We start from the raw sequence: 25307 nt of genomic DNA, 5'->3' as shown, positions 1-25307 counted from the left end.
CCTGGGGGCTGTGGCTGCAGCAGGTCCTGTGCTGTGGGGCTCAGCCTCCTCAGGGCTGGCTCAGTGCCTGGCCTCTCCTTGGCCTTCTGGTTTCCATCGGTGGTTGAAAATCTTCAAAAATCTTCTAAAATCCAGGCCTTTGTCCCAGCCCAGCTGCGTTTCCCCGCTCCTTGGGGTCGGTGTGCTGGGGCCTGGCTGGGCTCGCCACCGGGCCTCTCGGGGACGGTGCTGCACGCGGTGGTGTTTCTTGAGAAGTAAGCAAAGACCTTAAAAAAAAAACAAACCCAAAACCAAATAAAACACCACAACCCCCCAAAACAAACAAAGCCGCACCTCGGCTGCGCGGCCGGTGCCAGCTACGGGGCTGTGGGGGTGATTTCCACCCGGCTTCGGGGATGGGAACTCCCCAAATTGAATTCTCTGTTTATTTCCCCAGGGTTTCTCTGTGTTACTCTCCCTCTCTTTCTGGTATGTTTATGAGCCTCAAGGGATCTGTTTTTACGCTCGACGTTTAAAATTAAAGACGTGTTTCTCTTCCAGCAGGTGAGATAAACACTCCGTGGCTTAGCGGAGGGTTTCCTTCCTGCCTCTCCTTCCCCCTCTTAAATCTGAAAACTCGCGGGCTGGGAGCTGCCTGGGCTGGGAGAGCTGCACCGCTGGGCTCTTTGGTGTGGGATCTTCGGCTTCTGGGTCCTTCTGGTTTTAAAAGAGGGCAAAAATTAAAGAGGGACGGAGGGAATCGAGGCAAGCACCAAGGGAAGCGCGCGTGGCCAGACCTGGGAGGAAAAATGCGGCTCGTCTTGGGGATGGAGAGCACATGGGATGGTAACAGGGCTGGTCTGATGCAGGAGGGCTCACTGAGGTGCCGTGACTTGGCTCTGTGTCAAACACAGCATTTCTGACCGGGGTTTACCAGGAGAGAGAGACAACCCACGTCCCTGGGCACTTCATGGAGCTGCCGCTGCGCTTGGGGTGCCTTGGGCACGTCCCCGTGCGCCTTGTCCTCTCTTCAGCCCCTGGATCCAGCAATAGGGCACATCGGTGTCCCACCAGAGGGTAAGCCATGGAAGGGCTGCTCTGCCCCCGCTCCCACCGCAGCACATCACCAAAACCCCGTGCGTCGTGAGCTCGGTGGCTCAGCCCCTTCCTCTCTCCGCTGCTGTCCTTTTGAACCTTGCTGCCTGACATCTGCTCGTGCAGGCTGTTGAAACAAGACCTCTGCTCCAGTTTGGAAATGGAAGCGATTAAGAAGCCTGCAGAGAGCTCTGCTCTGACACCGGATCCGCCCAGGTGCCGTTTGGTGCCTGCCTCCCGGGGACGGGAGCAGCCCCGCTCCTCCTCGCCCAGCTGCTCCTCGCGCCTGTCCCACGCGCTGCGAGCCTTGCGAGCTCAGCCCAACGCACCAAAAAGGTGTTTTTCCAGATGAGATTTGGTCCATTCATTGTTGAATCAATGCTGTGTCTGCAGACAATGTATGGGGTGCCTGGGGAGCAGGTTTTGGGTGCCAAATGTCACCTCCCACCAGCACCACGGCGAGTGGTGGCTCTCGCTGGACAAAGCGGTCAAGGCAAAAATGTTCCTGACCCCCTCTCCTCCCTAATTCTCTTTCTGTTTCTGAGCAGGGAGAAGCAGAGCGAGAGAGAGAGCATTTGTTGTACTGGGCTGTGTGTTTCTGGAGATGTTTTTCATCAAGACGATGATAGTTGCATAGAGGCAGCTAATTGGGGGGAAAAGCTGATGGCAATAAATGTCAGGAATGCTTCGGGGATGGTTTGGATGGGATGCATTTTTAAAGCCTCCCAGCAAAAAAAAAAATATTGAAAACTTGGCCTGTTTTGAGCCTTGCCAAGAGAAGAAACTTGAAAACTGGGGTTTTCACACGTGTGTGTGTGCGAGTTAACCACAAGCACGTGTTCTGCGCTGCGTGGTGGGGGCTGTGGAGCCGCACGGGGGGCAGGCACAGGAGCCCTGCAGGTCCTCGAGTTTTGGCAGAGCGATTTTGGGCACAGCTCAGCTCCGTGCTGCCTGTCTCTGAGCGGGGCTGGGGTCAGCTCCTCCGGGTTTCTCCTCCCCGTGACCTGCGGCTGGCGATGCCCGCGGCCAAAAGGCGGAGCGCGGCGTAAGGGCGTGGGCAGAGCTGTGATATCTGTGGGTGATAAAGGGAAGAATGAATGCGTAAAGGTGATGGCAGCACCTCAGCTGCCTCTGACCTGTGCCGTTTGTGGTTCGTGGCACGTGGGCTGCTCGCAGCCTGCCCGGGTCGTTGCCTCTCCAGAGGGGCAGGAGCAAGAGGAGGCTTGGGGAGGTTTGGCGTGAAAAATGGGGATTTCTGGGAGAAAGGAACCATCTCGTGATTTCCTGGGGAGGATTTCTCTCTCTGAAACTTGCCTGGGATGTTGCAGCAGTGTGAATCCATCTGGGAGCTGTGCTCACCCCCCGTTAAGCCCGGCCCTCTTGTTTTCTGCCCCCCCCCCCCAGGCGCTGCGGTACCTCCAGCCCCAGCTGCAGCGCTCGGCGCTGGTGTGTTTTTCATAAAGGCTCTTAATCACGGGCAGGATGTTTCTGTTTATTCAAGAAACGAAATCACACAAACAACCCGCCCCCAATTTGGCTTTCGCGGAGCATCAGCTGCTTGACCCGGGCCCTGGGCAGAGCTGGAGAAAATCCTCCCCTGGCCTCCAGCAGCCTGGCCGCCGGGAGCACGCCTCCGTGCCGCGGCCGTGCCCTGGAGAGGTGCCCGGCACCGGGGTGATTCCTGCTCACGATCAGCCCGAGGGCTCGCAGCCAGGGCTGGCTGGTCCCTGGGGCTTGTTTTGACCCTGTCAGCATCCTACAGGAGGCTCGGGGACCTGGGCACAGGGGTTGGTCCCCGTGAGCCATGCTGGCCCCGTGCGAGCGGCGGTGCCGGCTCTGCTAACGAGAGCGTGGTTGGTTTTTGGCTGAGCTGGCTCCTGGCGAGGGCTGGAGGTGAGCTGGAGCCCGGCACTTCATTCCTGGGCGCTGAGGTCGTGCGTCCTCGTGTTTGGGATCCCAAACAACAGCACCCCGGGGCGCTCACCCCTGGCTGTGGCTGCGTTGTAGAGCCGCCGCCAGCGCCAGTACGGTGACGTCGGCTTTTGCTTCAGGCCCTGTCCTTTGGGGATAGAGCACAGGAATGTGTCAGGGTGGGCAGAAATACAAACCTGCCTTCTCTCCTGCCTGTTGCACGCGTCGGTCCCGTCGCTGTGGTTTCCATGGCAAAGCAGCGGGGCCGAAATCCAGCGAGAGCGGAGCCCGCGCCGTGCCCCTCCGCGTTCGGAGGAGCGGGGTCCTCGGAGACGATGAGAATAATTTAACGAGCCATTAACGAGAGCGGGGGGGGGGGGTGGGGGGAAAGCAGCGGAGGAGCCGGAGCAGGGTCGGGGAGGGGGCGCGGGGAAGCGGGGCTGGTTTTTTGGCAGGGAGCGGGTCACGTTGGCAGCCCGCTCGCCTCGCCTCCGCCGTGTTGTGAAGTTTTGGAGGTTGCTTGAAAAGTGTCTGGGGAGCGGTGGCGAGCCAAGCGGGCCGCGGGCCAGCTCTCAGCTAAACATGTTGTTGTGTAAAATTGCAGTCAATTAATTTGAGACCTGCCAATTTCAACTGCAGAGCGCTAGGAGGTTCTGTCAAGTCTTCAACGGGATGAAAAGGGGAGAGGGGGGGGGGGGGATTCGTTTCCAGCGCTTGGAAGGGCAAAGAGCGGTCCCCTGCCCGAGCGCTGCAAAACGCCACCTCTCTCTGCGACTTTGGGGTTTGGAAAACTCGCTGCCACCGACGTGAAAGGTCCTTCTGGTGCCTGCTGAGGCCACGGGGACGGCCCCGAGGGGAGCGAGGAGGCGGTGGAGACCCCGCGGTGCGTGGTGCGGGGACCCCAGCGTGTTTGCGGGGCCCTTTGTTAGCAACTCGTTTCCTGGGTTTTGCACAGCATGCGGTTCTGTGTGCGTCTGTAAGCTGGTTTTGTCCCCTCCCTTGTTAGTTTAGCGTTTTACAGCCCAGTGAAATCTCTGAAAAAGCTCAGCTCTGTGACCGCAGTCACGGGACCAGCGGGGCGAGCGGTCGGGTGCAGCGAGCGGCCGGGGGAAAGGCAGCTCGTGCTTGGGGCTGCTGCCTCCGGCCCTTGGCTCCCCTCATGTTCCCCTACTTGGCTTTTCCATCTCCAAAAACCCTGCAGCTTGCATGTACGTGGGTGTGTGTCTGTCCTCCTGCTGTCTCAGCCCCTTCTGGCACAGCTCTGCGCACCCGGGGCACCTTCTCTTGCTCTAATCCCCACCAAAGGGTGCAGAGCTCGGGCTCCTCAACCCCAGGGGTCGCTTTGCCCCCCAAAACAGACCCGTCCCCAACTCAGGCTGTGTCCTGGCACTCTGTGCTTTTCTGCACGAGGGCTCTGCTCCGGCTCCAGCATGTGAGAGGAGCAGCTCGGTGTCCCCACGGGACTGTGAGCTCGTGCTCCTGGCTGCTGCCAGCAGTGGGCCCGGAGATGTGCCTCCAGAAGTGGGCTCGGGGCCTCGTGTCATCACCACCCGGCTCGTACTTCCCCGAATACTTTAAGGGCAATTTCCTCTGACTTCGCTGGGAGCTTGTTAATGTTTCACTGGGACGCGGGAGCAGCTTCAAGGGAGGGCAGCTTTTGGTTTAGCTTTTGGTTTCGCCAGCTTTTGCCAGCGCTTGTTCCGTGGTTTAAAAGCACGTAAAAGCACCCAGCGGCCAAGAAAGCTCATGGGGCCGGTGGGGAGTGCTGGCACCTGCAGCTCTGGGCCACGATGCTCTCCTGGCTGGACCCTGGCTGCTCTCACCCTTCCCAGCATGGCTCTGAAATGGTCTGGATGGGTTGGGTGCAGCCCCAGTGTCCTGTCACTGCTGTCTCCATGCCCAGGAAGGGCTCGAGGGCAGCTGCAGGTGGATTTTCCTTCGGAGCCACGAGCGACACGCTCTTTGGGACTGACTTTTCGGGGTATTTTGGGGAACTGTTTTTGCCTGATCCCGGACTCCACAAATCAGAGGTTCTGAAAGGGCCAGGATTGGCCCTTCAGGAGCAATAACAGAAGAATTACTGCATTGCATGGGCGTCTTTATGTGTTTTTTAAACCGTGCCTCCTAATTATAAATAATGGCTGTGATATGAGATATGATTATGATGAATGGTGATTCCGTATTCCGTGCGCATTAGCGGCTTTAACCTTGCCGAGGTAATTATGTCTCATTTCAAATTCTGATACTATTTATTTGAGGTAGGGGACTGGGAATTTAATTTCTACAGCTTTGTCTTTTAGTATTATTATTATTGGAAAAAGATACCTTTGCAAAATTGTTTTTTTAATAATTCCCTCCAGCGGCGGCACCGGTTCATTAATATCGGAGGGGCCTGGGCAGGACGGGGCTGGGAAGGGGTACGGGGAGCTCTGGTGACCTGCTGGCCACGGGGCCGTGTCCCTGCACACCCCTTTCTGCTCGAAGCCTCGTGGAACATGGGTGTGGACCCATGGAGCTCCCCCGACCCGTGCTGGGAGCTGTGTCCGGCTCCCAGGGCCCCCCCCCCCAAGGTTTTGGGGTCCGGGCAGGGCCGAGCCCCCATCCCGCCCCGTCCCTCCGCCAGCACGTTTAATTAAAAATCAAATCAACCCAAAGATTGCGATGCACGTGATTCTTAATCAGCTTGAAGTCTCGGTGAGAATAAAGTAATTATGCTACTCGTTTGGTTACAGTAATTAAAACTTTAATTAACATCATTTCCCACCCCTTGGCCTCCCTCTCCAGTGCGGATACTCAGGCGTGCGCACCCTCGGGCCGGGCAAGGGTTGCTGCCAGGGCCCCATCTCGGTGGCAGGCACACTTTTACTCTAGGTTTGCTCATCCCATCACCATCCCTGCTCCCTCCCTGCCCACCTCGAAGCCCCCCAGAGGCGCTGAAGCCCCCTGCCCGCCGTGGGTCAGCGCTCCACGAGCCCTCTCCACCAGGAACCCTCTCCATGGGTGCCTGACCCCATGGATGGACAGGAGGCAGGGACACGGTGAGGGCTGTGGGTGGTGGCAGCGTGTAAGAAGGGGACAGCATGCGTTGCCACCAGCCTTTAGGGCCAGCGAGGGCCGACAGCACTCGGCGTTGGCACGTCTCTCCCCCGTGCCGAGCTGTCAGGTGCCAAGCTGCGCTCCTGGCGCCTCGCTGGAGGCAGCTCCTTGGACATCGCGCCGGCGAGCTGCAGTGAGTGGCAGCCTCCTCTTGAGATCCCCTGGCAGCCGTCGCGGCTTTGGGGAGATGGAGATGGTGGCAGGTGGTCCTCAAAGCTGTGCCGAGAATTTCCCGGAGCGAGCGCACAAAGCGGCCCCAGCTGCGCGCCCGGCCCTCCTGCGTGCCGGCGGCTTGGCGAGGGGCTGCCTGGGCTCCTCCTGCAGCCCCTCAGCATCGTACGGGTGTGCAGGAGCCCAGCGTTTGCCTGTCTGTGGTGGTCTCCTCCTGCCTGGCCCCGCTTCCCCACGAGCCCCAAGGAGAAGGGAGCGGCGGAGAGGAGGGTTCTGCACCCGCACGAGCGCTGCGGAGAGAAAATCTGCGCTGCGTAAAACCTGAGCTTTTAAACATCTCAAGCAGTATCCTTAGGGAAAGCAATCTCTATATTTAAATCTGCTCAATCTCTCCTTCAAAATTGCTCCTATGCTCAGGCTGAAGAGCCTAATTTCCATCCTGTTTGCCAGCGGAGAGCCCGCTGTGGGAAGCGCTCTCTGGCGCTCCTGGGTTCGGTGGGGTGGGGAGCTGCGGCCCCGCGCCTTTTCCTTGGGGCTGCGGGGAAGGTGTGAGCCGGAGAGGGGCACGTGGGGCTGGGGGTGCTGCTGGAGAGGCTCACGTGTGGGAACCCAGCCCTAAAACGCAAACAAACAGAGCAGGGAGTTCAGCAAACACTTAAACTCGGGGTGGAGAGAGCGAGAGGGGTCTGAGTGCGTGTCGGCGAGGGTTGGGTTTGAAGGGAAATATTTGCACGTGCTCTCCTTTGCTCCCAGCCCGGAGCTGGGTTCAGCTGGGTGTTCTCAGGAGCACCTCGTGTGGGGCAGCGAGAGGTTGTCCTCCAGCTCTGGAGGTGTTTGTGGGGGCAGGTTTGGGGGGAGCACTGACCCTGCGATTTCCATCTCGGGGTGCCGATAGCAGAGATGTTGGTTTAAAAAGAGTGGGGAAAAAAAAAAAAAAAAAGCGTGGTTTTAACTTTTCTCCTCCCTCCTGATCAATGGATTACTTTCTCGTGAAACACATTATGCGGTATAAAATGTAGTCATTGAGTTCATGAGACGTTCTGCATGTCCAGTTGTGCTGCCTGGGCGAGATGTTCAATATTTAATGGTGTCAGCGTGCCGTGCGTTATTTAGACCCCGGCTGTTCGGTGCTTAGCAGCTGCTCCTGGCCGCTCAGGTGTGATTTGGCCGTCGGGATAAAACCCCGGGGCAGCGGTAACGAGGGGCTGTCTGCAGGCCGGGGGCAGCGCTGGCGTTAAATAGGTGAGGCTGGCTGCGGTCAGCATTCCCTTCTCCCTGGGTGGACGTGAATGGCAGCGGGTTTAGTTCATGTTAAATGCGTCTGCTGTAAATTTGTGTTACTGCAGCGGGTGGCCTCGGGATGGGGCGGTGAGGAAGTGATGGCTGCTGGACTCGTGGCAGGAGCGGAGAGGTTTGGGAGCTGCTGAGGTGGGGTTGTGTGAAGTTTTGGGGTTTGTGGGGTTGTGATGCCTGGGTGCAGGGCTGCGGAGAGAAGCCTGATGGATGAGTAAACCTGCCTGCAAGCCCGGGTGCCCGGTGCTGGGCTCCTTTCTGCAGCCTAAAGCCCGGCTCTGTCAGGGCGCTGTGAGGGGCGGTGATCTCGGAGAGTTGTTGGTGCGGGGTGACACGTGCCGATTGCGCTCTGGGGATGTAAAGTTTGGGCCCTGGAGCTGCTGCGGAGTTGTTTCTGCTCTAGAGATGGAGTTGTGTGTCTGCAGAGAGGAAAAAGAAAAAGGAAACGAAACCCGGGGGTGGCTGAAGGCAGCACAAGGGGGATGCACTGCGCGCACCCTGCGGTCCCCCTGTGGCACCAGCCCTGTGCAGAGGTTTGGGCTGCAGCATTTGGGGGAGCGTGTTTGTCCCCGTGCTTCTGGGGAAGGGCTGGGAGCCCCTGGGGTGGGCAATATAGGGGTTGTGGAGCACTGGGATGAGGAGAGGAGCACTGGGCGCCGCTGTCGTGGCCAGCCCGGGGCTGGAGCTGCTGCCGCAGCCTGTCCCCGACCTGCTGGGGACACCCCGGGGACGGCCACCCTGGGACCATCCCTCCGCAGCCTCCCCTGCGTGGGCTTTTCCTGCCACCCAGCCCTGTGTTTGGTGAGATTGATGGCTCCTTCCGTGTCCTCAGGCAGCTTCTCTCGCGCTGCTTTGTTGTTTTAGGGAGCAGGAAGGAAGCAGCTATTTTCCTGGGGCCGCGAGGGGAGGGAGGATCAGCTGATCTCCGGCACGCCGCAGCTCTGGGAGCCTGGGCTTCCTCCTGGCAAAGCCCCGCTGCCTCCTCCCTGACTTTTTGGGCTCCCTGACAGCGGTCTGGAAAGGGATGAGTGCCCCATGTCCTCCTTGGTCATTGTAGGGCCGGTCCTCACTCCCGAGCAGGCCAGGGGCGGTGGGACGCGGTGGGCTGGCCTTGGTGTCGCCTTGCTCTGGTTGCTCAGGCAGGGAAGAAGGGCTGGTGCTGCCTTGCTGAGCTAGGAGGGAAATGAAAAGAATTTGGGTCCATCTCCTCAACACACAGGTATTTTGTGGCCACTGCTTGGCCGGGAACAGCCATGGCACGGCGGAGAGGGACGCCCCCGTCCTCCGCCCGCCCTTCCCTCGGCAGCCCCGGGCGGAGGCCGCGCATCGATTCTCCTGTCGGGGCCCCCCCGCCGACCGAGTCAGCCCTGAGCGATGCTGATTGGGAAATAATTGCAATAATAATAGAGATATTTTGCTCCCGAGGAACGAGACGATGCAAGCCGGGCGCCGAGCCAGGAGAGTTTTGAAGGGCAAAGCTGAGAAATCAATGGCTCGAGACCGCCCGAGCAGCTGGCGGGCTGGGGGGCGCGGGGGCTGCTGCGGGGTGAGCAGCGAGGGTGCCTCGGTGCATCCCGTGCCAGAGCGAGCACTGGGCTCCCGCGGGGCTCTGCAGTTGTCACCCCACTCTGTCACCTCCCTCAGTCCCTCCTTCACCCACGTTTGGCTCCGGTGAAGGCGCTGCCCCGGCCGATCCCGCACCACGCTGTGGCGCCGTGGCGCTGGGCACTTCTCTCCAACACTTTGGTTTTACTACGGGAAGGTGCAAACGATTTTGCTGACAGCTTTTTTAGCTCCGTCAGAAGCAGTGAAACCCTGAGCTGGGCGTGCTTCTCCATCCCCGCTGCCGATGGAGCCGTTTTGACCGATGCAATCTGCCCGGGGCAATTTGTGCGCGCGCAGGGGGCAAGGTCCAGCCGCAGGGGTGCAGGCTGAGGGCTGGGGCAGGTTTGGGGAGGTTTGCAGCCACCTCTGCAGGGGCAAAGCCCGGAGCCTGGGCAGAATGGTCACCCCGAGGCAGCAGAACTGCCAGCACGTGCCCGAGGTGCCGCAGCAGCGCGCTTCGAGGCCGGTTGGATTGCCCGGTGTCGGTGCCGCTGGAATCGGGGGCTGTTGGGAGCCGTGATCTAGATTAAGCATCTCCTTTTTTTTTTTTCCTCTTTATTATACTGATATAATTAAAGTTCCAGTGTTCTCTGGCTTGAGGCGTTGTAGGGCCTGGGACGAAAGCCTGGTTTGTATTAATCTTTACAAATGGGTTTGGCTGAGTGGCAGCTTGTCGCCCCCTTCCCCTTGGTGCACAATCAGCGAGGAATCAGCGGCGTGGCCCCGCGCGAGGGCTGGGTGTCGGTGTCAGGTCTGTGCTGGCAAAACCTCCCCGAGCCTCTGCTCATGGTTGGGGGGGCACACGGCACCCCCAGCCCATCCTCCTGCCACTGGGGTGCCGGGTCAGCCACCCAGACCCCCGCTTTGGGATTATTTGTGGGGAGGGGACGCCTTCCTGCACGGGGCAGCTGGCGGTGGCCGGGCTCCTCGGCGGTGCCGGCCGCCTGCCTGTGCTGCATAGCTGGGATTTTTTGGCTGGAAGCCCTGCCACCCCGCAGCCGTCCAGGGCAGCACGTGTGGGGCCAAAAATGCATCTCCAAAATCCCTCCCTGCTCCCTGACCGTGCCGGCGGTGCGGAGCAGCCTGGCGCTGAGCGTGTCGAGCCGTCTTGGTAGAGATTTTCCCCGCGTGAACAGCAAAGCTGCATTTCCCCCGAGGCTGAGCGAAACCAGAGGCTTATCCTGGCTGGATGCGAAGGTTTGGTAACCTGAGACGTGCCCCAAGCAGCTCTCCCTGCTGCTGTCCCCCCAGCACGCTGGTGGCCCCCTCTCCAGCAGCACCCAGCGTCCCCAACCCCACCAACTGCAGCCCCCCCGCGGCAGCTGATGCCCCAGCCCCGCAGCTGCTCCTGCATTTCTTGGGGTGGCTGAGCAGCCCCTGCGCCTTCCCAGGGAGCAGCTGATGCAGGGACCCCATTTTTAAAGCTCTCTCCCTCTTTTGGAAACCAGAGAGAGGCACGTGGGGGGTGGCAGCTGCTGGTGCAGGCATGTGGAGGGGGTGTTGGGGGGCCCAGCTCCCCCCGTGTGCCGCCTGCTGCCTCGGGGTGAGCCCAGGCCACGTGCAGGCTGTCCCCCCATGGGGCTCTATGTCCCCATGGGGCCCCCAGGCTGGATATGGGATACTCCGTATCCTGCCCTGAGCATGTCTGAGCGGTGTTTGGTGGCGCTCCTGGCAGCTGTCACCTCCACCCCGAGGTGGCTGGGGCCGAGCAGCTCCTGCCTGGCCTCGTGGAGGTGTTTTGCGCAGCACAGAGACCTCACGGTGCAGGGACTGTGGCATCCTCCAGCATCTCCCCATCCTATCCCTGGCAGAGCAGCCGCACGGGGCTGCCTGTGCAGGGCTCGCATCTTGCTGCCTCCCCCAGCAAGCGTCCGGAGCGCCGGGAGGGAAGGGGAAGGCTTTGAAATGCGCTCCCGTAAATAAGCCTTGCTTTGGCGACGCCTGTCAGCGCCGCGCGAGCCCCGTGGAACTGGAAAGGGTCCCCGTGAAAAGGCTGCGGAGTGTGTTTGAGGCAGATAAGTCCCTGCCTTTGAAGTGTGGCAGGCGGGCGAAAGCGCCCTCCTCTTGTAGCTGCTGCCAGCCACTGAGAATTAATCACAGCCGCCTGCAGATAAGAGCACAAAGCGGCGCGGAGCACTTCTCGTGCCAAGAGGAGGGGTCGGCAGGGTACCGCTCGGCACCGAGCTCAGCGCTGGGAGCCTGGGGTGGGAGAGCCCCGCTCAGGAGCTGCCTCTTCCCTCGGGGTGGAGGGCTCATGAGTTGTCCCCACGCTGGGGCACGGGTGGCACCAGCTCGTCCCTGTGTCACCATCTCCGTGCGCCCCTTGCAGGCGCTGCATCCCGCAGTGCTTCGCCGCCCGCGTGGGGCTCCTGCTGCTGCTCGTTAAATCCCAAAGCAGCTTTGGCATCTTCACGGCTGCTTTCCCTGCCCGGCTGTGCATTCTCCCTCTCCACCTGGCGTTCCCGAGCTGCGGAGCCCCGTCCTGTGCCGCCGTCCCCTCCTGACCCGCTGCTGGCGCTGGGCGGCCGCCAGCCGGGGCTGGGCTGCTCGCAGCTGCTGCTCTTCATCCTTCTCATCGCCCCTCTTTCCAAAACGTGGGCCAGGCAGACTGTCCTCTCCTCTCCCCCACTGCCGGTGCCTGTAAGCACGTCGGGAGGGTTTCCCCGTGTCACTTTGACAATGGTTGTGGCCACTCTTGGGGCATATTTGCCCCGGAGGGCACCTTGCCTGGGGAGCGGATGCGCCGCCGCGGGCCGAGCCATCCCTCTGCCACCATGACTTGTTTGGGTCCTTTTGCCTCCCCACTGGTTTTGGGTCTCAGCCTGCGGTCTCGTGGAGTTGTGCAGGACCAGGGACAGGCCACGTGGGCTGGGAAAAGGCAAAGTGGAAACAGATGAGGAAGTTCAGGGCGTTGAAGCGCAGCGCGTTTGGCCTCCGATGCGCGTTTCTTCTGCCCACAATTGAATTTTTGGTGGTGAGTACAAGGCAGTGACCTGGTTCTCGTGGTGTCCTCCACCCTCGAGTGGCTCGTTCCATCTGTTGGTAGCGCCTCGTGGTGTCAGACAGTGCCAGCTCCGTGGGGCAGAGGCTCTTGGCTCGTGCTTGACGCGGGGTGGCCCTGCCAAAAGCATTTGGGCGCTCCAGCAGTGTGGTGGCAAAGGAGAGCTGAGCTCGAGCTGGAGCTTTGGACTCGAGGCAGGAGCTGGGCTGGCCGGTGCCGCTGTCCCTGCGCCTCGTAGCCAGGCAGTGAGACCTTGGTGAGACCTTCTTGTCCCCAAGCCAGCAGCTGGGTAGGGTCAGAGCTCCCTTTTCCAGCTGAGACCACCCCCGGGAGCCCTCTCTGCGCCCTTCTGGGGACCTGCTCCTGAAACCTCTCCCCGTGCGGTGCCGCCCGGTGCAGCTTGCAGGGAAGTTGGGCTGGTTTTGTGCTGTGTGGCCGTGGGAACAGCGTGTGCCCGTGTCCTGCAGAGCAGCCTCCAGCCCTGGTTTAATAGGGTTCCTGCAAGCAGCCAGCTTGTAATTTCGTGCCTCCAGTCTCCTCCAGGTGCTTAAGGAGGCAACAGCCCCACTACCGTGGGCTCTTCTTGCCTCTGTAGGGTGCCCCATTGCCACGGGGACTCCAAAAATCCCAGTCTGTGCCTCCTGCATCTCCATCTTGGTGGGGGGAGGCTCCACCACGCGGCTCCTTCCAGCCCCATGGGAAAGAAAAGCCCCATCCCGAAGCCTTCTCACTGCCGGCTCGGCCGCAATCGCGTGAGGAAGCCGAGCTAGGACAGGAATCCGGAGTGAGAAATTAGTGTGGGTAATTATTAGTATTGGGTAATTATATCAGCGTCAGGATGAGGAGAAAGGTTAATAGATTTTTATTTTTTTTCCCCCGGTGGCTGTGTTTTCCCCTGGGTGGGAAGGGGAGCAGGGTGGGCAGGAAGGCACGTGCTTCCGAGGGGGCTGCTCTGATTACTGCACATCCTCTCCCCCGGCCCCGCAGGTGGGCACGGGTGTGCGGGGAGGAAAGGGGAAGCCACCCCTGTGCCGGTAAGAGATGTCTCTGGGAAACCACTCTATTATGGCCCAAACAGCCCGTGCCAACCCTCCCAAATCCCATTTTCCTGACCCGCAGAGCTGCAGCAGGTGCCGGAGGGGAGGATTCCCATGTGTGCACGTTTGGGGTGGCCACACGGCCCCCTCCAGAGCACCCCAATGTGTTGGCCCCAGCCCCCTTTGACTACAGTCATTATTTTTAGGTCCTCTCTTTATTTATTATTTGAGGCTCTTCCTGGAGCCTCAAATTAACTGGAAGTGCTTCACGTCTGTTGTTCTTTTAATGCATCCCTTTCTCTTTCCCAGCACTGCGCAGCGCAGTAATGTAATGGGGAAATTACCCCGCTAGTTAAAAATTACTGCCGGCGCAACATCCCCCCGTAGATCTATTTTAGGACCAGGGTAAAACTACATCGATTCCTCCCTGCTGCAGCTACGGCCCGTAAAAGGGCTGGAGAGGTGCCTTTGTCACCTTGCCATGGCACCGTCCCTCTGGAGAGCTCGGGCAGGGTTTTGTGGTGGGGAGGCTGAGAGCTGGGAGGGGAGCGACTCTAAAGGGGGTGTGGGATTGGTGGGAAAATGCCCAACGGGGTCCTGGCTGGGGGAACAGCAAGGACCGGGGGTTTGGGGCTGTGCTGAGGGCTCCAAAAAGTTGTGTCTCCCCCTGCGAGGCTGGCACCCAGGTCCCGTGGGGCGAGGGCGGCCTCTGCGCGCCCCGCCGCGCTCCCTTGGCTGCTCAGGGGTCTCTTTCTTAATTAAATACATTTGTTTTGTAAAACTGCCTAAAAATAATCCGGGGCTGGTGCGTGCAGGAGGCTGGCGGTGAATCAAAGGCGCCGCTCTAATTAAACGGGCCCCGGTTTGTTTGTGAGCCGCATACATTTCCATGCTAATCAGCTGCGCGCCGCCAGCCCCATCCTGCTCGCCCGGCCCCGCAGCCTCTGATTGGGAACCCTGCAAACACCGGTGTCTGGCCCCGCTGGGGGGCTGCGGGGTCAGGATCAGGGTGGGATGTGTTTTGGGAAGGTTTGGGGTCTCTGAAGCAGCAGAGCTTTGTCGGGGCTCGGCTCCTGCTCGGTGGGTGCTGCCGGCCCCGAAGTGCCTCCCAACGGGGTTAGCGCCGGTGCAGCGAGGAACCGGCCCGCTTGGGAAGCTCCTTAACATGATTGCGAGCCCTAATGGGATCAGAGCCCCTGCCACGCTCCTGCTCGAGGAACAAAGGCGCTTTCTGGACCTCTGCTGACCCTCGGCTTCCTCGAGACCCTTTGGACTTCCCCAGCCACGACCCCGAGCGTTTCCTTTGGTGGATGGGGAGATGGCAGCGCTCGGTGCGGTGCTGCCTGCGAGCTGCTGGCCTTACGGCTGAGCAAGGCCAGGCTCCTCTGGGGGGGCTCTTTAGGGTGGGGAGAGCGGGGTGGTGAGGAGTTGGGTGCAGTCATGTGCAGGGTGAGGATTTTGGATGTGTGTAAACATGGGAATGGTGGTGACATGCACAAAGGAGAGCAGAAATCTGCCACTGAAACCTCCTGGAGAGGGCTGAGATGTTTGTGCTCTGTGCTGCTTTGCCATGCTGCGGTGGCCGTGGCTTGCCCCTGTTATCCCTAGGGGGATGCATTCCTTGTTTCCCCACCTCGGGGTGGGTGCGAGGCGTGCACGGGGCCGTGCTCACCCCCTCTTTGTCCCCGCAGATCCTGGTGGACTTGCCGGCCGACAGGAAGCACCAGGCGCTGCAGTACGAGAACGTGGTGGCCCACGAGGGCAGCTCCATCCTGCGAGACCTGGTGCTGAGCCCCGACCGCCAGCACCTCTACGCCATGACCGAGAAGCAGGTAAGGGGAGGGGGCTGCAGCCCCTCGGCTCGTCGGACCCCAGGATTCAGCCTGCGCCTGTCTGGGGGATGTTTTGGGGCAGCTTCCTGGTGGGGATCCGGCCCTTTTTGGAGTCAGTGGCTGCCCACGAGGCACCCGGTGGGGCAAAGCAGCACGGATGAGGGTGCCCTGAGCCTCAGGCAGGTGAGCATGGAGTGGTGGGTGCTGTCCCTAAAGCCATCCTATTGCTACGTGCTCCTGTTCCCTGTGCGGGTGGCAGCCCCCAGACGCGCTGTGCGTCTCTTCCCCGTGCTGCTTTTGCCCTGAGGGCTGGTGCTGTGCTTCCCTCTCCATCCTTTGGTGTCTCTCTTGGGGACAGACCCCGCCAGCCCTGCCAGAAGGTCACTTGCCTTCCATTTCTTAATGGCTCTGCTCCCCAGGCTCTGGCCCCAGCTGCTGCCGAGCCGCCCGGTCACCTTTGTCCCCGCGCCGCCTGGGGATGTGCAGCTCCTCCCTGCTCCCCTGTGCAGAAACACTGCCCGGAGGCACCAGCTCCCAGACACTGCCCTGCTGCTCCTCTCCTCCCCGTCGTCTGTGCCCCAGGCACTCATCCTTAGCAGCAGCTGCCTGAAATCCCCATCCCCTGGGGACTGAGGGCTGCCCGACCCTTCCAGCGAGCTGCGTTCCCTGCTGCGAGGCCGTAAACCTCCTCTGCTCCATCCCTCCCTCCCCGAGCAGGGATTTGCAGGTTAGCTCCTTGCTCTGAGCAGCTTTTTTCCCTTCTGGGCTCGCTGCTTTTGCACCTCGGGGCAGGGGGGACGTTGTCTGGAGCCAGCAGAGCTGGCGTGCCCTCAAACCTCGGCACGCGCACCTCCGCCCGTGCCTCTGCCTCCCCAAATTCGCACCCATCCAGAGGTGCAGAGCCGACCCAAGAAGCACGGTCGGGGCTCGTGGTGAGTTTTAGCTTGGCCGTATGGGGATGGCGTGATCCCAGGCTCGCCGGGGAGCTTGCTGCTACGAGTTAATCCATCAAAGGGCTGCCAGGCGCCGGGGCGGGGGAAGCGGGATCCTGCTGCGTCAGGGCTTTGTGCCGCGCGGCGGTGGCAGGTTTTGGGGCTGTGGGGCCGGGCTGGCTGGGTGCTCACAGCCTCGCCGGCCACACTCTGGTCCCGTCTCCCTCCCACACGCTGCCTGGGTGGCAGAGGAAGAGGAGGAGGAGGAGGAGGATGGAGCTGAGACCAACGCTGGCAGCTCCCTGCTTGTTCTCCAAGGATCGGGGGACCCAAGGGGCTGTTCTTGTGGTCCCATCACCAACCTGTGCTGGTGGCCCAGCTCCCCAGCCCTTTTTTTTGGGCGTCCTTGCCCAGGAATCATTGGGGATGTCCAGGTAGCCACGAGTCCCATCAGCTCCATGCCTGCCTGCCCGGAGAGGGGCACAGGGGTGGGACGGTGGCTGGAGCACGGCAGGTCTCCTGGCTGCTCGCCCGGGGGTTGGGAGGGAGAAGGATGCTGGAGAGCGGCCTCGTGTTTGTCTAGACAGCCCCACGGGGACAGCGGAGCCTTTCCCCTCCTCCTCCCAGTTCCTGTCTCTGTTTTCTGCTCTGCTGCAGGCAGCCTGGGGCTTTGCAGGTGAGGCGGGGAGGGGATTTGGGCTCCGGAATTTGAGGCTAGGGCAGTGCCAGGCCACATCACGCCGAGCCCGTCCCCTGGCCTGGTAGGACAAAGGCCAGGTCCCCTGACTGAGACCGTGCCCCTTTTCTTGGGTGGCAGAGGTTGTTTTAGGAATGCCACTGAGCAAATCCTGCCCCATGGGAGCAGTGGGGGGAAACTGAGGCACGGAAGGGGTGGGGGCAGCTTCCCGAGCCCCCGCCCCGTCCCCCCGCTTCTCCTCCCTGCTCCTTAATAAAAACTGCTCCTTTCCCTACAACAGCGTGGTGTTATCAGAGTGCTGCTGGAAAGTAATTAAATGAACAGTTGTAACAGAGCTCGAAGGGCTCGGAGAACGAGGGGATTTTAATCAAATGTGGAGGAGCAATTAATAAAGGAGCCGTAACCCTTTCGGAGCGGGGCTGCCAGCCACGAGGGTGTGCAGGAGGAGCTGGGAGCTGGGGCTGAGCCGTTCCCTAAACTCTGCAAAGAAAAGTTTCCCCGTCCTGGCCTTGCTGGGCCAGCCAGGAGGTGTTGTCCGTGCAGAGCTCCCAAACCCAACGGTGTCATGTCCAAGCCTTTCCCCGCTTGGATCTGTGCCCCGTTGAGCCCGGCGAGCAGGAGGGATGCCGGGCAGCGTCACCCCTTGCTGTCCCTGCTGTCCCCAGCAGCCCGTCCCCTCCTTCACTCCCTGCCTCGTCCCGCAGGTGACGCGGGTGCCGGTGGAGAGCTGCGAGCAGTACGAGAGCTGCGAGCTGTGCCTGGGCTCCCGGGACCCCCACTGCGGCTGGTGCGTCCTCCACAACATGTGAGTACCACGGGCTGCTCCTGCAGCCCCAGAGATCTGTAAACCGTGTCCAGCCCCATTGCTTTCCTCCTTGGGGAGGTCTGTCCTGGTCCTCGCACCTGGCCATGGGGTCTGGAGCCCCCCGAGGGGTTTCTTAGGGCCGTGCCAGCCCCTCGCCTCCTCCTGTTTCAGCCAGCGCCGTACGGCGCACGCACGGTTTGCTCTCCCTCCGTTTAATTAAAACGCCTCCCGTAATGAAATAATATTGCGGAAAGCACAAAGAGCAGCAGGAGGGAGTTGTTTGCTCCGTGAGGACAGGCGAGGTGCCCGGGGTGGGAGGTGATGGAGCATCGCGGGCTGTGAACGTGTGCGCTGGGCACGGCGGCAGCAGGGCGAGATGAGAGGGGGGTGGGCACGGCCGTGCGGGGTGGAGGCGCTGGCACGAGGGGAAAACAGAGCTCCTAGCCTGACCTTGAGCAGATAAAATCCCTCACCGGGCACGCTGTCCCGCAGCAGGGTGTCTCACAGCCTGTTTGCTGTCTGCTCACCGCGTTTCGTCCCCCCGCAGATGCTCGCGCAAGGACCGCTGCGAGCGGGCGGACGAGCCGCAGCGCTTCGCCTCCGACCTGCGGCAGTGCGTGCAGCTCACCGTCCAGCCCAAAAACATCTCGGTCACCATGTCGGAGGTCCCGGTAAGCACCCCTGCTGCCCAGGCAGCAATTAAAATAAATAACGAGAGTACGGCAAAGAGGGAGAAAGGGGAAGGGAGGTGCGATGCGAATAAAGTGGAGCAAAGTGCAGGGGATTGATGAGGGCTGGCCTGGTGCTGGATGGGGGTAATAGAGCGGCTGATTATTATTCAGAAAAGACATAACGGAGCAATAAATATTTCTCCGTAATATAAATAACAACATGAGAAGTGCCGTGTGTAGGCCAGGGATCCATCTAGCTCGATATCCTGTCTCTGACAGCGGCCAGCAGTGGGTATTTTGGGACGAGGCTGAGATGCGCAGCCCCGTCTGTGCAGACGGAGGGGATGATGTACTTCCACCAAGTATTTTCCAGGCCATTAGCACTGTAAAGAGAACGCGAAACAGCGTATACTAGCAATAAACTCTCACAAACTGCCAGGTCTGGATGTCTGGCACTCAGGAGTCCTGAAGGAGATGGCCAGAGCATTCCTTGGCTTGCAGAAGCGGCTTTGGGATAAATCAGGGAACGCTGAGAAAAGCCCAGGCAGCAGAGGAGGGGCTCGTTTTCCTGTCCAGGTGCAAGGAGGGTACAGGGGATGGCCAAATGGTTAGGGTTGGCTTGGTTTGACACCGGGTTGAGGAAAAACTAGTGGGGAAAAAAAAGATGCAGGATACAAGAGATAAAGAATCAAAGATGGGAACGTAATTAATGCCAGTCCATGTGGTTTTCTGTCAAACAAACCACATTTTGTTCTTTGATGAAATTATGCCTCGAATTAGAAGAGGGACTGCGGGGATGTGATGTCTTTAGCCTTCTACAAGGCGTTTGACTCGGTGCAACACAACATCCTGATTAAAAATTAGCATTATGCAATATTGATAAAGCACGTGTTAAGTGGATTAAGAACTGGCTCCGTGACAGATCTCCAAGTTGTCGTCAGAGGGGAATTGTCACTGAGCGGCAAGCGCTCTGCAAGGGCTGCCGCGGGGATCGGAGCGCGGCTCGGCCGCCCTTCGCGGTGTCATTGGTAACATGGAAATAAATGTGGGGTCGCTGCTGATGGGATCTGCAGGGGACACCGGGACTGCAAGGAGCCGGGGATGTGATCCCCACGCTGAGCTATGGGGTTTGAGCGGGGCTGGTGTGGCAGAGGGAGTGGGTTTGGTGCCAGTACCTCAAAACCAGAGCGAGAGCTCGAGGAGGAAGGTTGGCTTTCGAGAGATGTCCTGGAAAGCGGTGCCTTTGGATGGGATCCCGGGGCCGTGCTGTGTCAGGAAGGGCTCCTGGGGGCAGGCTGCGAGCACAGAGGGGTTTTGAGCTCGTAGCTTTTCTGCTCTCTGTGGTTATTTCTGTGCCTCCTGGCTGGGTGCAGCGCAGGGGTCCGGTGCGATCGACACCGGGACGCGGCACTGGGGCCGGAGTGAGTGCTTAGAGGAGCAGGCTGAACCCTTCGGTAAACATCATGTAAATGAGCTGACGGCTGGCGAAAATGCCTTCCAGTGCGAGGCTTCCAGAGCTCAATCTGCTTAGCTTATCAAAAAGAAGATTAAGAGGTGACTTGATTACAGAGTATAAGTGCCTTTACAAGGAGCAAATATCAGGGACTAAAGGGCTTTTTAATCTATCAAGGAAAGGCATAACAAGAACTAATGGCTGGAAGCTGAGAAAAATTCAAATGAGAAATAAGGCGAGCGTTTTGTAAAGCGAGAACTGCTGACCCCGGCGATGAATTTGCAAAGGAAGAGGTGGATTCCTCCCCTCTTGATGTCTGCAGAAGTGGATGCCTTTCTCTGAAACGAGCTTTAGCCAAACACCGGGCTTGGGCTCTGCAGGGAGGCGAGGTGTAATGGTTCGTGGTGCAGGAGAGGGCAGAGGATGTCAGGCTGTGGTTTGTTCACTCTTTAACCCACGTCGTTCCGCGCTCTTGGCTTGGCTGGGGAGGTCCTGGAGGTGGATGGTGCTCCCTTGGGGCAGGTCTCCCCACCACGTGTGGCTGAGGGCGGAGGGCTGGCACCCCCGTGGTCTTTTCTGTTGGCTGTGCTTGCTCCTAGCAGCCACAGAGGAGTCCTTTTGGTAGTTTCCTGGGGCAATGCTTTGCCTTCTCTCCCCCAGCTGGTCCTGCAGGCCTGGAACGTCCCAGACCTCTCGGCGGGAGTCAACTGCTCCTTCGAAGACTTCACCGAGTCCGAGAGCCGCATCGAGGACGGGAGGATCTACTGCAGCTCTCCCTCTGCCAAGGACGTCATCCCCATCACCAGGGGCCGCGGTGAGCTCGGGTCTCTTGGGTGTGGGGTTGGAAGAAAACCCAAGGCCAACCTTGTCCTGGTGGCTGTCCCATAGCCAGGCGCCGAGGAGGGCAGCCTCCCGTGACAGAGATCCCCAGGGTCTGAGCAGGGTTCCGGGGGTGTCGGAGGAAAAGGGCTTTGCTGCTGCTGCTTCTTAAGCTCCTTGCTCTCATCCAAGCCATGGCACAGCTACATGCTGGCACTGCCATGATCTGCATGGCAGTCCTACTAATTATGGGGCACGCCGGCCTCGTTCCCCAGCTGTGGACCATTTCTGGGCAGAGGTACTGCACATATCCACAGACTTTAGGATGCTGCTGCCCCCAAAGCTGTTAAGTTCCCCTCCAGCACCACTGGCACACCCCCAGGCAGCTGCCTCCATGCTGACAGCTGCAGTTAGCTGGAGGGGCTTGGTGCTGTGCCTGCGCCTTGCTGACCCATTTGGTGGCTGGTTGGGTGTGGGTGGGCACCCTCCTTGTATTTCCAGGTGTGGAGGTTTTGTTAGTTGGCTGGGATGCGTGGAGTTGTTGCCCAGATCCTTCCAGCCTTGTGCTGAATGCCTGGCTGCGCGCTGTGTCCTTTCTGACGCCCTTCTCTGCCTTGCTCTCTCCCAGGGGACAAGCGAGTGGTGAAGCTCTACCTGAAATCCAAGGAGACGGGGAAGAAGTTTGCCTCGGTGGATTTTGTGTTCTACAATTGCAGCGTCCATCAGTCGTAAGTGACCTGGGCTTCGTGAGCGCGCTCTGGGGACGGATGGGTCGGACAGCGGGAGCCGTGGGCACGCGGAGCCCTCAGGCTGTGGGTGCTGATGCTGCAAGAAGAAAGGGAAGCGGTGGAGTGTAGCGGCGTTGGCAGCGAGGAACCTCCTCCTCCTGCCCTTGTCAGCTGGGGCAGTGACCAGCGAGCCCGCAGCTGGTTTGGGCACGTGGGAACACGCAGCATCAGGGCTGAACCTCGCTTAAGAGCAGGGGGTTTGGGTTTGAGAGAAGCTTTGGAGGAAGAAGCGAGTTTGCTGCATTGCAGGCGGTAGCAGTCCATGTGACTGCAAATGCCAAGCGGCTCGTTATCCCTGCAAACAGTTAACAGGAGAGACTTGGCCATGCAAAAGGAGAGTTGTGTTTTCCTGTGGGGTTACCTCCTGCCCAGCTGTGTGGAGAGGGAGCTGGGATGTCCCAGCAGAGCTGCGTGTCCTGGGGCCTTCACCCGAGCACTGCCTCGCTGGAAGTGATTGTGAATCTGCTTTCTCGTCAGGCTGCCTTGAAACCTGCTTCAAATACGGGTTTTTAGGCGGTCTGAGATGTGCATGGGATAAAGCAGAGGGGGTGTGGGTTATTGACGTGCTGTCTAAGCACAGTGGCTGGGGTTTCTAGGAGCGAGGAGCTGTGGGCAGCGTGCTCGGGGAGAGGGCTGCGCCGGGGGAACGCCGGAGGAGATGCCGGGATGTGTTCGGGCAAAGGATTTGGAGCTGGAGAATGCGAGCAATTTCCTTCTCCTGCCAGCAGCCTCCCACGGATGGTGGCACTCGGGCTGATCAGTAATTATAGATAAGCAAGCGCGGAGGGATCTCTTTGGGACAGCTTTTTGCCGAGGATCCAGCCTGGCTCGGGGGTTTGGCGAGCGAGCTGCGGTTCCTGCGTGGGTCAGGGGAAGGCAGCTGAGATGTGCAGGCACCCGGCTGGGGGTGTGCAGCGAGGCCTTCCTCCAAAAGGCCTGGGGATAGCGAGGTGAGAGAGCAAAATGAAGCTGTCACCACTGCAGTGGGGCGCTGCAAGCCTTGTGCATCGCAGCCCCGGGGTTTCTGCCCTGCCTGCGCTGGCACGAGGAGCAGGATTTACTCCGGGGAGCGAGGGAGGGGAGGGAGTTTGCAAACTTGACTTTCGCACTCACCTTGCCTCCCGAGATGAGCTTTGTCTCCCTTCACGTCGTGCGGTTTCAATAACATGAGCTCAGCTTTGGCTCAGGGTGGCTGCATGTCATTATTTTGCAAATCAGAAAGCAGACGCGACTTTTATTTTTCTAAACGCAAGAAACGAGACTTCTAAGCACGAGGAGGATCGGATTAGCCCAACGAGGGCCACAGCGTTTTGGTCCAGCGGGAAGGGCTGGGGAGGGAATTGGCATTTTATTTTATTTTATGTGCCTGACACAGGAGCAAAAAAACCCACCCCCCTCTTCCCCAACAAACCTACAACAAAGAGCCCTGACTGATTTATTACCGCGTTGATGTTTAATTTTGGATGCATTATTTAAAAAGGCTAATTATGGATGCATTAATATTTATGGGCTCCGGTTGGAGCTGATAGAAAAGTCCACGTTCTAGGCTGGTGAACATTATTATTATTTTCTTTACGTCAAGAATTTTAGGGTTTGGAGGCAGTTCTAACGATGTGACCTGCACTCGAATCATACCCACAGAGCACGACAATCTCGGGGGTGATGCAATACTTTTAAATACCATTTGCAGACAGGCGTCTTTAATGGATCTCCTCGGAGTTAATAGCCTTTCAGATCCAGGTTTCATATTTTGCAGAGGAAAATCTATAAGTCAGCCTGATAAATTCTGTATTAGGAGCAATGTGCTTTTCCACGAGGCTAATGTTTTTCCTGTGGAGTTCTCTGATGACCGTGCATTATGTTTTCGTTTTACATTTGGGCGGCTTGGCTTGGCTTGGCTTGGGAGCCAGAGGCCTGCACGTCGACTCATTCCTCAGCCGAGGATGAAATGTTTGGGCGAGGTTTTCAAACTGCTGGGGAAAGAGAGAGGAATTGCAAGGCAGCTCTTCTGCTGGAGCAGCTCCTGGGGAGCTGATGCTCCTCCACCTGCGTGGCTTTGGAGCTCTCCCCGTGCGTTTCCAAGGCAGAAAGTCCTTGGAAAGGGTTTGTTCCAGGCGCCTTCCCGCAACTCCCAGTGCCTGTCAGGCTTTCATCAGGTGCCTCATTCTTTCTCTGATTTCCCCTTTTTAACACCTGCAGCCTGAAATACTTAGTACAGACTCAGATTCTCAGGATAGCTCTTGTTTTGGGACTGATATGCCCCGTGGTTTTCAGGGGGTGAGCAGCGCTGTGTCCATTTACAGGACGCTTCCAGCTGGCTGCTTGCAGCAAGGGATCCCTTTGGCACCAGCCCCTTTTTGCAGGGAGATGATGCTGTGACTTTGGGGTGTTTTCAGTCCCCTTTTCCTGGTAGCCTGCCTGATGTGGGTGATCCCCAGGTCATGCAGAATGGGCAGAAATCATGATAAATGGTGTAACAACACGGAGAGGGGTGCGCTGGGGATACCAGGCACTGCACCAGGGCTGCTCCAGCTCCTCCTGCAGAAAAGCCCCGCAGCAGGGCCTTGTCCTAGCTCTGCTGGATCCGAAGGGTGAGCGGGGAGGCAGAGCCTGCCGTGATTGAAAAATGAGCGAGGTTTGTTTGCGATGAAAACAAATCGTTTCCCGTTCAGAGCGACGAGGACGAGCCCTGCGCCCGGCTCCTGCCGCAGCCTGCGAGGAGGCGGAGATGCAGCCAAGGAGGCAGGTGGGGGTTTGTCTCGCGGAGCCTTTCCTCGTAGCAGGCAGGAATTTCAGCAGGCTTTTGAGGCCACGGGGTGTTTGAGGATGGGTAAAACTATTGCATAATGCCTCGGTGAGCTCCTCTGTCCAGGGGCTGTGTCGGTGTTTGCCGTGAGGCAGGGAGGGATCTGGTTGCAAACACCGGTTGCTCCATGTGCAGGGGGTGTGCCTGGGTCAGGGGCATTGGCTGGCTGGGGTCAGATGCTCCTGAATTCCTCAACAGGGGGCTTTTTGCTAAGGGTTGGCAGGATGATGTGAAGTGGAGAGTGCTAGATCTGCACTGAGACCCCTGTCACCAGCTCGTGCCCTACGGAGCACGTGGAGTGCTCCTGTGCGTGGAAGGACGGCTCATCCTGTCCTTGGGGAGGGCTTTCCTCCTGCTCTGGGTCACCTGGAAAGCTCCTTTGGGGCTCAGGATTTTTTCCAGGTTGTGACATTTGGGGTATTTTTCTCCAGGTTTTGGGTCTTTTTCTCCTGGAGGTCTGTGCGTCGGGGAGGGGGTTGCTGGTGGAGCCACCATCTGCACTGAGTGGAGAAGAGGAAACCTGGAGCTGGCTGCAGAAAACTGGGGTCCCTCGCAGAGAGGGATGCAGGAGGGTATCCGCCAGCTCACGGGGCTGCCCCTGTGGGTTCAGGGGATGGGGAGCACCGGGCTGGAGGCCTGCGTGGTTCCCTCGGGGGTTTCCTATGGGGCATTGATCAGGCGCAGGCGATTGAAGACCACTCGGTGGCTTTGATAGTCTAATGAATCAGCCCGTGGCCGGAGTGCCTGTGTGCAGATGTGGAGGTTGTCTTTGTAAGCATTAAGCTCCCTCTTCAAAGCATTCTCTGGGAAATGAATCCCTTTTAAAGATAAAGCCTCCATGCCAGGCTCCCCGCCTGCCTCCAGCGCAGGGAGGTGGGTGAATGGGAAATCCCCCTGCAAAGGCAGAGAACAATGCAGGGCGAGGGTGGGGAGCGCTGGAGAGGGGAATTCCTCGGGATATGAGAGCTGCAGAGCTGGGGGCCTGGAGAGAGCCCACGTGGGGCTGGCACAGAGCTCCCTCATCCAGTCCCTGTTTCCGACAGGCTCCAAACCCAGCTGTTCCCAAGGACAACCGAGACGTGGTTCTTCCCACTGCCCCCATGCCTGCTGCCTGGATTTCCCTTAGGAAAATTTGGGTTCTTAACCGCTGTCGGGGTTCGTCGTTTTGGTCCTGGGGGCTGGCAAGTGGAGCCGGTGGGGAGGAGGATGCGAGTGTTGGCACTTGTGTGATGCTGTGGCGTGCCTGGCACGTCACCAAAATGCCCCCGGCATGTGGGCAGAGGCAAAGCCGTGGCCACAAGTGGCATGGAAGCAAA

The 25307-nt window shown here is 59.4% G+C and overlaps 1 protein-coding gene across 3 annotated transcripts in view; it reads left to right on the top strand.

Moving 5' to 3' along the window:
* The window catches only part of PLXNA1 (plexin A1), a 105270-nt gene that overhangs the window by 23937 nt on the left and 56026 nt on the right, over positions 1-25307 (top strand). For all 3 annotated transcript variants that reach the window (XM_084531520.1, XM_084531518.1, XM_084531519.1), the window contains exons 4-8: positions 14880-15020; positions 17354-17454; positions 18002-18125; positions 20239-20392; positions 21026-21125. In XM_084531520.1, coding sequence (XP_084387646.1) covers positions 14880-15020; positions 17354-17454; positions 18002-18125; positions 20239-20392; positions 21026-21125 — 620 coding nt within the window. The remainder of the gene's footprint in view (positions 1-14879; positions 15021-17353; positions 17455-18001; positions 18126-20238; positions 20393-21025; positions 21126-25307) is intronic.

This window comes from Aythya ferina (assembly GCF_964211825.1).
Source record: "Aythya ferina genome assembly, chromosome: 10".
Classification (NCBI taxonomy): Eukaryota; Metazoa; Chordata; class Aves; order Anseriformes; family Anatidae; genus Aythya; species Aythya ferina.
This window is presented reverse-complemented; position numbering and strand designations above follow the sequence as displayed.